General features: G+C 40.9%; 1 protein-coding gene across 1 annotated transcript in view; it reads left to right on the forward strand.

Moving 5' to 3' along the window:
* The window catches only part of LOC122557069 (regulator of cell cycle RGCC-like), a 17,014-nt gene extending 6,015 nt beyond the window's left edge, over window positions 1–10,999 (forward strand). Inside the window, exons 3-5 of the mRNA XM_043704346.1 lie at window positions 4,146–4,223; window positions 8,120–8,182; window positions 10,578–10,999. Coding sequence (XP_043560281.1) covers window positions 4,146–4,223; window positions 8,120–8,182; window positions 10,578–10,588 — 152 coding nt within the window. The 3' untranslated portion in view covers window positions 10,589–10,999. The remainder of the gene's footprint in view (window positions 1–4,145; window positions 4,224–8,119; window positions 8,183–10,577) is intronic.
* The last annotated feature ends 298 nt before the right edge of the window (window positions 11,000–11,297 follow it).

Consider the following 11,297-nt stretch of genomic DNA (forward strand, 5'->3'; position numbering starts at 1 on the left):
TGTAGGGATTCAATGATCCTATGTCCTCGACCAAGATTCAATCCCCCCACTGGCTGAGGTCTCTGCATCAAGGACTTTCCTTCTCAACCCCTCTTATTTTTCATTTCCAAAACACACTTTATTCATAAATAGTTTTGCAAATATACTTAGTCACAAATGCAGTTCAGTTCTGTACAGTAGCATATCAAGGCAATGAACAAACATTCGAATTTGACTCGATCTAAATAAATACCAAAGACATCTCTTATATATACAAGATTATATTTACATGCATTTGAGGCACCAGGTGGGTCCGATAACTGAAGGAACCCCCATTTACCTTCAGAAAAAACTCTTCAGACAGTGGTCTTTCCCCACTGTTTCTTGGCAGGAGTGCTCCAAGCTTTAGTACATACCTCAGCATGTAGTCCTGGACCTTGGAGTGTGCCAGTCGGTCAAGGTCATCTCTATGTTCTGGAAGACCAACATGTTTTGGGCAGATTAACGAGTGTCTTTCACCGGGATGATAGTCGTCCAGGTGCAGTTGATGTTTGTCTCTGTGTGAATCCCAATGAACCGACTGGAGAGCAGAGTTCCGCATCGTGGAGCGGCTTGGGCTGAATCTCGACAAAACCCATTCCATCTTCCTCCAGACTGCCTTTGCAAAGGCCCATTCCAGCAGTAGGTGTGTGACATCTCAACCCTCCTACAGCTGCTTTGAGGGTAGCATGCGGTGGCACAGAGAATGAGTGTAAAGTATCTCCCAGGTAGTTTCTTTCTCACCCCCAGCCAAGCAATGTCTTGGTGCTTGTTGAAAAGTTCTGGCAATGAGGCATTCTGCCAAATGACTTTGATAGTCTGCTCAGGGAATAACCTGGCAGGATCCACCCTCACCTTTTTGCTCAGGATTTCAAAGTCTATGTGCTGGTCACTTCCTGATGGACCTATAGTCAATGGTGTTTTTCTTTGTAAATGTCTCGATAAAGTGGAGGCAATATGGAACGGTCCAACTACTTGTTGCACTCTGCAGCAACAAGGACAGTCCCATCCTTTGTAACACCAGGGACAGGTAGAACCCTTATATGTAGAGACACTTGTGTTTGCGGGTCTATGCACAGCTTGATCCAGCCACACACAAAGATGGCCAGCAGAATGAGAGCGACATTGGGTATGTTTTCACTCCCTCTTTATCCAGAGTTTTGCACATGCTGTCCCTGTGGAAATGGTCCATCTTAGGCCTCCAGATGAAGTGGAAGGTGGCTCAGGTCACTGCATCAGAGCGGCTTCGGAGAATGGTCCTTCCTCTTTCGGAAGTATGGTGACCCCCAGGTTAAATGACCAGAAGTTGTCTCTCTAATGAGAGATCAGCCCTATGATCTAGACCACGGCATTTGACTTGGCTGCAGGAATTTAAATTAGCTTAAATCTTTTTTGTTTGTGGTTTTTATTCTGGGAAATATTGCCTTTTATTTATTGCAGTCCAACGCAACTAAGCACTTTGAAGATATTACTGAGGTAATAGTTCCTAAAATGTACATTAATGGTGTTTATTCATTCAGATAGGATTAGGTTTCTATTTGTGTTAAAATTTACACCCTGCCATTGGGTTGAGATAGACATTTACACTAACCCTGTTATGAGCTCCAATCTGTCTCAATATTTTCTGTCCATTGAAACCTTAATCTCTTATGACAGAAAATAATATTTTTATCACAATGGGTTTTATACAATAGCACCCATACCTTTTGAAGCTTCACAAATGTGATTGCCGTGTTGCATAAAGCAATGCCTCATCTGCGTACTCCAGTGGATATAAAAGATTTCACAGCAGTTTTCAAAGAATAACAGAATGGTTTTCCCTGGCCTTCTGGCCAATGCTTATCCTTCAACCACTTTCTCTAAAAACAAAATAAACACTGAAAATGCTGGAGAAAGTCAGCAGGTCTACCAGCATCAGTGAGGAGAGAGAAACAGAGTTAATGTTTTGTCATACGACTTCTTCAGAATAGTTCTCAAGAACTGGACAGTTTCCATGCAGCTGTATGACTCTATAACAGCCAGACAAGATTCAAAACGTTAACTCTGTTTATCTTTCTGCTAATGCTGCCAGACCTGCTGAGTTTTATCAGCATTCTGTTTGTTTCATGTTTTCAGCATCCACAGTGTTTTGCTTTCTCCAAAACAGAGTCTCTGCTCATTATCATGTAGGTCCCTATGAGAGCTTGCTCTGTGTAAATTGACGTCTGCATGTCTCAACCTACAACAAGGACTACCATGAGTATTTCATTAGTGCAAAGTGTTTTTGAGTATCCTGAGGTAGTGAACGTTGCTAAGATAAAACAAGTCATTTTTCTTGGGATTCATTTTGATAGTGATAACATGACTTAGGGTGTTGAAGTAACCCATCCCATGTCACTGTCTCTCTCAGTTGAGAGAAGCCCAGAAATTTTCCTTCCATGCATGGGAGTGTCGTTTGCTGATAAACCTCCAATTGAACTAGCTGGATGAAGAATGTACTCACTATTCCAATCATGTGGGTGCAACTGTGATTTTCCCAATCATGAAAGAATTGACAGAATTGGGTGCAACTTTGGTTTTATATTTCACTCCTCATTGAACTTACTGTATTAAACAAAAACCCATCTAAACTCAAGGGTTTTCCTTCAATAAGTCGACAATAAAATTACCCTTTGAATATGGAAGCTTTTGTTTATTGCTGTGGTTCTGTTCGCCGAGCTGGAAATTTTTGTTGCAAACGTTTCGTCCCCTGTCTAGGTGACATCCTCAGTGCTTGGGAGCCTCCTGTGAAGCGCTTCTGTGGTGTTTCCTCCGGCATTTATAGTGGTCTGTCCCTGCCGCTTCCGGTTGTCAGTTTCAGCTGTCCGCTGTAATGGCCGGTATATTGGGTCCAGGTCGATGTGTTTGTTGATGGAGTTTGTGGATGAATGCCATGCCTCTAGGAATTCCCTGGCTGTTCTTTGTTTGGCTTGCCCTATAATGGTAGGATAGCCACGAAACGACACGACCAGGTATCCTTAGTAGCCACACACGCAGACGACAAGCAACATGAATTTGACTGGGACAACACTACCATTATAGGGCAAGCCAAACAAAGAACAGCCAGGGAATTCCTAGAAGCATGGCACTAATCCACAAACTCCATCAACAAACACATAGAACTGGACCCAATATACCTGCCACTACAGCGGATAGCTGAAACTGACAACCGGAAGCGGCAGGGACAGGCCACTATAAATGCCGGAGGAAACACCACAGAAGCGCTTCACAGGAGGCTCCCAAGCACTGAGGATGTCACCTAGACAGGGGATGAAACGTTTGCAACAAAAATTTCCAGCTTGGCGAACAGAACCACAACAACGAGCACCCGAGCTACAAATCTTCACCCAAATTTTGTTTATTGCCCTACCCTTTCACTGCACCAGTCTATCTGAACCCATCTGATTATCTTTGGACTCTACTTGCGATGTGCAACCTGCCTAATGTTTAACAATCTTCTGCATTTCTAAAGACAATTTGCCAACTTGATCGGAAATCGGATTGGAAAATGTACACTTTGATTTGTCAGGGATGAATGCCAGATCCTTGGTGTCATCTGCCTGAACTAAACCGCCATGACAAAGCAATTCCTAAGCGCGGTGTTTAGTTTCTCTTCCTCTCCTGGAAAAGGGGGAAAGCCACATGTAATTTTTGGCTGACTTCAGAGTGCTTCTTTGCAGTATCACTTCATGTAAATGGTCACAGTTCATTAGTCAAGAATGAGTCATTTACACTTTAATTCTAGTCATGCAAGATACTGCTTATAAGACCTCAAGATATCTCAAAGCACTTCACAGCCAATACTGTTTGTAATTTGGGGAACCAAATTAATTAATGGTGCACACAGCAAGATCCATTACTACCAATACAGTGTATCACTGCTTAATGTTTTCTGAGTAGGATTGGGAGCAAATATCTTGAGTTGAAAGTTTCAGAATGCGCAGAGTAAAGACAAACCTCTCACTCTGGATCTTTCACAGAACAGATTCCACTAGGTCTGATGTGTGAAGTGAAAGCTGGCCTCTGATGTCTGTAATTTGTCTAAAATGATTTCAGGCAAACAGCAGATCAAAGCAATGCTCTCAGATGTCTAATTTTATTACTGACAGGTACAGGCTCATCTTCTGCGAGCAGTTTGAACTGTAGTATTGAAAAACTGAACTCTGTGGAAACAACTTCATCCAAAGGTAAGAAGTAAATAATTTGTATTTCTAATTTTTTTGCTCTTGGCATTTCTGCCAGGGTAGCAGCAATGTCCAGATACCTGTGAAGATCAGGAACTTTCAGTCCAGGCTCATGACTGATACTGTGTTTCATCCCCCGAGTCACTCCAAACTACAATTGTACATTTGCTGGCACGCTCTTTCAGTCATTGTGATGTTACTTACAGTTGTGGAGGGAATTCCCCAGCCTCGGGATATGGGTTGAGCAGATTTAGTGTATAAAGTAATATGAAATTCATGCCTTTGCAGTGCCTTGGGTTCAAGATCCATATCTTTGTAACAATATTTCTCTCCTTCACTGCCGCCCGCACCCCCACCACCACCAACCAGTCTTTTTCATTCAGCAGTGGATTTACATATCTATGATGTATATCCTTATTTTCCATCTCAGCTGATTTTTTTTTTCTTATTTTCCCTACCTGCTTCACAAAAGAGCTTCTCTCTCTTCTCATGTCCATATTTTTCATCTTCAAAGTTCCCACCTCTTCCTCATTTCTTATTATTCGAAGATGAAACAGGATCTCACTTGTTTCTGTTTTCATTTCCTTTTACCTTCATTGTGGAGGTAGCAATGGAGAGTAACTCAATCTATCATACCCCTTTATAAAATACCAGCCCTATTATCGATCACCCTTATTCTTGTCCATCCGCTTTGCATCTTGGACTATATGATGTGTCCTGTTAGTACTGATCATTACATCAGAAGCATGCCTATATTGGACCTTTACAGTGGGCTTCGTAAAATAGGGCTAGGCTATTAAGAGTCGCTAGTCAGCTTGAGATTGCCAAGCATTGACGAGAGAAATGATTGAGTCCAAAGTGTTTGAAGGTCTACATGCATGTTTTGTACTGCTTAGTGATAGTGGTGGGGTGGTGTGAAGGAGTAAGTTGGTTACATTTGTCATTCCCTTTCTGAATTGTCAAATCAATTTTGACCATTATTTTACAAGTATGATTGTGAGATATCTTGGTACAGAATGAGAGATTAATAAACCAGGATTAAACTTTTGGTACAATGATTAAGTTTGAAAATAGCAGATGAGTGATCAACTTTAGATTTGAGACCAATTGGTTCGGAGATCTACTTGGTCTGATTGCTACCCAGTAAGCCAATCTTAGGGATCTTATTAGTTCAGTTCCAGGTTATGGGATATTCCAGTACTGGAAACAGACCTTTCAAAGGGATGCCAGGGATATTATAGCATTATGTTCACACATTCATCCAGATACAAATTTTATTAGTTACTGAATCAATGAACTCCACCTCAGTCCTGTTCCAGTTTCCTCCTCATCCCTCCTGCAGAGACCAGCTCCTGCCAACAGTTGGCTGTAAGTAATTTCCAGTATCCCATTCATGCCAGAGCTTTAACAGTGAGTTAGGCTTTTAGTGTTACAGGTATCAAAGCTGAATTTGACCTTGACCACGGATTGCTTGTCACTGTAGGGGTAAAGCTAATCAGAACTGAAATCCTGACAATGCTCATTCACTACAGGGGATGTGCCAACTGTGTTAAATCATACCACAACCTTGGCTGAGATCATTCCCTCAGTGCAATTCTTCTCAATACAGTCTGTCTAGTTTAATGTTGTCACATTTATTATTAAGAATTTGTATTACAATATTTCTGGGCAGGTTAATTTGAAAATATCTACAGATAATGAACTGAGGCCTCCTATAGAAAAGGCAAGGAAATAGAATGTGGCTGTTAAGGATTCAGATAAATTATTCAATTGAGCCCAAACATGGCAAATTATAATCTGAGAAATGTAAAATTCCAATAATGAGTAAAATAAAATGTTGGGTATTGGTATACAAACAAGTAATGGAGACATGGAAAAGGATGTAGAAAAAATTCCTTCAAAGTAAGCTTGTCAATATAGTATAGCAAAACAAATATACAGGCAGGAGAGAGTACTCAGAGTTGATGGCAAGTCTTTAACAGTTAAAGGACACTGTGTGCTTTAATAATGCCGTCAACTTTACTCATTAACATCCCTTAAGGAGTGTGAAGACCAGCATCAAGACTGATCCAAAGGACTGGTTTTGTGAAAAGCAGGGATTAGCGGATGATTTCATAAAGCTGTTTAAAAATTTATGGGTGATCAGATGGAGTATGTAGAAACTGACTATTTCCAATGGGGGTAATGAATAAGTGACCAAACTATTCAATTAGATACAAGAGATTTATCATTGAGCAGAAAATACACTTTTGTAGTTTGTGAATGAAACTGCTGCTAATCACAGTGCTCTCTCTCAAAAGTATAGAATGAGGCTGGGATCAAACTTAGCTGTGATGTTGCTGCACACACATGATATTTAATGTCTTTGATCATTCGCAATTACTATTCATTTGCAAAAATGATTGCTAGTATCCATGGACATATTTCAAATGAGGAATCACTGTAAATTGGAGGCTTTTAGCCTTCGAATTTGCTATTTCCTTGGAAATTCCTTGGAGCTGCTGCAACTTTGCAGGAAAGGGCGGATAATCCAAATGTATACCTTTTGAATTTATGAAAGGCCAGTGAGTCCATGAGTAAGACACTTATAGACATTTGAATAAAACTCTGTACATTTGGGATTTATTTAACTGGGACTGATCTCCCTGGGGACTAAGAGGACAAGGAAGTAGAGTTTGCATGTTATGCCTGAGGACATTACCCTCTGCGGCTCTCAGAGGTCTTGGAACCTCTCAGACAAGGTCAAATCAGAGTGGTCACTGTGCGTGGGTGGAAATACTTGCCACATAGTGAGTTCAAAATGACAGTTACAGGCTGGGCTTTATTTATATACTGGTCCAAAGGCAGGACCCTAAGGTATATATAATTCTGAAATAGCCATTGAAATTGCAACTTTCTACTAATGGATGAGGCAAATAGAGTAACATGTGGGAAAATATGAAATTGTCCATTTTGTCAGAGAGAAGAGAAAAGAAGCATTTTATTTATCTGGTGAGATATAGTAGAACTGAGATGCAGAAGGATCTGGGTGTCCTCGTTTATGAGCTGCAAGTGGCTACTATGCAGCCACAGCAAGTGGTTACCAAAGTAAGTAGAATATTATTAATCGGGAGAAGAATTAAATACAGGAGTAGGGAAGTAAGGCTTCAATTCTATAGGGCACTGATGAGACTGCATCAAGAATACTGTGTACAGTATTGGTCAGGGAAAGTTGCAAATACATTCAAAGTAGTTCAGAGAAGGTTTACCAGACTAATGTCTGGAATGAGCAGGTTGGTTAATGATGCAAGATTGGACAGAATCTGTTTCTAGCCACTGCAGTTAGAAGAATAAAAAGTGACTTGATTGAAATGCATAAGATCCTGAGGGGTCTTGACAGAGTAGATATGGGAAGAATATTACTTTTTGTGGGAAAATCCAGAACTAGGGGGTCACTATTTAATGCTGAGTCAATTTCTTTTTTTCCAACAGAGGGTCACTTTGTTGGAACACTCTTGATGAAAAGGAGGCAGAATATTTGAATATATTTTCAGGCAGAGGTGAATAGATCCTTGTCAAGCAAGTGGGGGAAAGGTTATCAGAGATACATGGAAATGTGGACTTTTTTTATTCACTTGGGGAACTGGCTGACCAGCATTTATTGCTCACCTCTCATTGCTCTGGAGAAGGATTGAAGGTTACGGTCAGATTAGTCACAATCTTATTAAACTGTAGAAAGGTATGAGAGCCAATGGTCTTCTCCTGCTCCATATATATATTCGTAAAGACAATATGCCTAATGATGCTGGTGGGTTAGTATGGTCCTGGGAATTGGGCTGAATATCCTCTTACTGCTGTTGCTATTTTTGACTATTTTCACCATGTACATTAAATACTTTGATTTTGTTCTCTCCCTTAAGCCAAACTTGGAGACACGAGGGATCTGGAGGATTTTATCGCGGACCTTGACCAAACTTTGGCAGGTACATAATGTTTGTCAGGAGATCTCTAGAGAATTGTCTTTCAAATCCGCACTGCAGGTAAAGAAGCATTTTCTAAGTAAGCAATAGGCAATCATTTTCAGACTGAGATGCTGTCGCCTCCCATTCGTATTTTCAGCTGCCCAACTGATTATTCAGTTACTCTCCAATTTGGACACGTTATCTTGTTGCAACACATGACTGATTTTTAAGTTAGCAAACCAGCCTTGTATTTGGGACTATGTCACAAGTTTTGCTTGTCAACAGCATGGTTCAGTGATTGGCACTGGTGCCTCACAGTATCAGGGACCCAATTTGATTCCAGACTCAGCCAACTGTCTGTGTGGAGTTTGCATGCTCCCCTCCTGTGTCTGTGTGGGTTTCCTCCGGGTGTTCTGGTTTCCTCCCACAGCCCAAAGATGTGCAGGTTAGGTGGATTGACCACGCTAAATTGCCCATAATATCCAGAGATGTGCAGGCTAGGGAATGCAAGGATAGAGGATCGGTCTGCGTTGGATGCTTTTCAGAGGATCAGTGTGGATTCGATCGGCCAAATGGCCTGCTTGCACACCATAGGGATTCTATGATTCAATGCAGTTCAGCTCCAATCAAAAGCAGTGACTCCTGACTCATTGTATCATAGAGTCATAGATTCAAAGCATAGAGACCCTTCAGCCCATTGAGTCTGTACTGACCTACAATAATCCTACTTTCCAGCACTTGGCCACAGCCTTGAACATTATGCCATTCATATACGAACAATTGTAAGAATTGCATGGTAATGGAGAACAAAGTAGCTGATTTCCAAATTAAGACCCATCCATGGAGCCATGATGTTCATAGTTGTCAGAAGCCAATTTTCACATCCCCAGGAAAAGAGCAACAAAGTGACTATCCAGCCACCAATGATGTCTCCTTGATCACAATATTCAGATTGCGACAATCCTCTGACAATTGCAGATTGTAATTCACCAGGCAGTCTCAAATAACCAATTCACAGAAAGATTTAAGCAACATTTCAGGCTAGGCAGGCAATCCACAGGAAACCAATGTGTTGCATTACCCTCCTGAAAAATGAAAAACAACTCTTTTTTTGCTGATCACCAATATTTAACTTTATCAAGCTTCCCACAAATTGTTCTGGACTTTAACAAACTGGACTCAGCCCTTCAGAACCGCCACTGCAAGTTTAGTTAACCTTACATCCCATAGCATCTTTATCTCAGCTACAAATTAAAATACTTTTCAACAGGTAAATAATCCTATTTGTTTTCTTGGAATAAAAAGAAATGAACATTTCTAAGCAACCAAAGGGCACTTAAAACATTTTAGTTAAAACCTCTGGCCAACTAAGTCTTTTTTAAAAGTGAGGTCAGTTTGCAATTCAGGAAACCTCCGCGACCAATTTGCACACAGCAAGCTGCTATAAACAGCACTGTGATTAATAATGAGATAATCTGTTTTAGTGATGTTGATTTAAGAGATAAAGCCTCATTCGTGATGAAGGGCTTTTGCCGTAAACGTCTATTTTCCTGCTCCTCGGATGCTGCCTGACCTGCTGACCTTTTCCAGCACCACTCTGACCTGGACTAAGAGATAAATGTTGATCAGGACCCTGGGGAGAAATCTCCTCCTTTTCTCTGCCATGGCACTGTGGAGTGAAGAGCTCTGAACTCAGGAGTTCTTTCTGGTGTGCAGGTCAATCAACCAATCTTATCACGGTTTGTGGACAGCTGATAGCCCTGTTTTCGGTATTATAAATCTGATTACACTTCAAATATTCAATGGCCTGAAAACACTCTGGCACCTATGGTTGTGAAAGGTGCTACAAAAATGTAAGTCCTTGTTTCGGACATGAACTCTAGTTTGCAGGCACAATAATGGACGATCTGGGTTCTATTCTCACTAGCACTCCCTCCTTCCCCTCCCTCAGATTCTAAGGCATTCAACTGCAAATGCTGATCAAGATAACAAAACCCTCAAGCTGTGGCTTTGAATACTTTCACTAATTTGCTATTAAAAATCATGAGTTTAGGCGATCACCTTAATTACCTGTGGGGGTTTGAAGATGCTGCACAACTGCTCATTATCTCACAGTCTCATCATATGCATGCATGAAAGTATTAGGTGGGGTTGCAACTATTTTGACTTATTTAACCTGATATGATGAAATCCTGCCTTACAACATCATTCTGAAGACACAAACAGCCTTTTAGACTGGAATTGTAATGTAGCCTTGCAAGGGCTGTGTACATGTTTTCAAACGCTACTGTCATTTTTGATATCAATTACATTTTCACATTGCAATTAACCAATATAGCCTGCAATGAGCTGCCTTCACCTCTGAGTTTTTGCTTGTTCTGCTGCAACGTGCAAAGTTTTTTTTTCCTTGTTACAGAGATGATGTAAGTAAGAGATGAACCAACCAGCTCCTGCTTCACAAGAAATCACAATGCGTGAAGAGGTCTTGCTGACCAGATGCTGCCTTGGACATGCTTGGCCTCACATGCTTCAACACTCGCTTGCAAAGTTGACAGAAATCGAGCTAGCGGAACTATTTATAGGACGTCACTGCCTTTTGCAGGCAACCGAGCTGTACAGGAAGGAGGTTGCATTGCAAATCGATTCAATTGTTTATGTCGTTGCAAATTTCCTGTCAGTCATCTTGAAAGCAACATAAGTTCAATAGCACACTGGAGGCAACCAGCAATCTTAACATCATCTGATTCCTGCTTCAAATCTGGAGACCTGTCTACTTGTATATTTTGTAAATTTTAAATATTTATCTATTTGGAACAAATAAAATATTTTAACTCTCTATATTTTGTCTTCTGATTGAATTCTTCCCTAAACACTGTCAGTGTTTCCAAAACTTTGTTCCCCACTGTGACCTCATTTTGAGGTTTCAAAGTTATTGTGACCCCCTGAATGGGAATTGTGGGAGCAAAAGATGTCCTGCATAAGTGGGGGACTCGATATTTTGGGGCCTCAGCACAATCTAGGCTAACAACATGGTATGAGAGATTGCACCACCATTCTGAGGTAGCATCTTTCACATGAAGTGTTAAAACGAGACTCTGTTTGTACGCAGGCAGAGATTGGACACTATCCTAAGTAT

This window comes from Chiloscyllium plagiosum, chromosome 15 (assembly GCF_004010195.1).
Source record: "Chiloscyllium plagiosum isolate BGI_BamShark_2017 chromosome 15, ASM401019v2, whole genome shotgun sequence".
NCBI lineage: Eukaryota > Metazoa > Chordata > Chondrichthyes > Orectolobiformes > Hemiscylliidae > Chiloscyllium > Chiloscyllium plagiosum.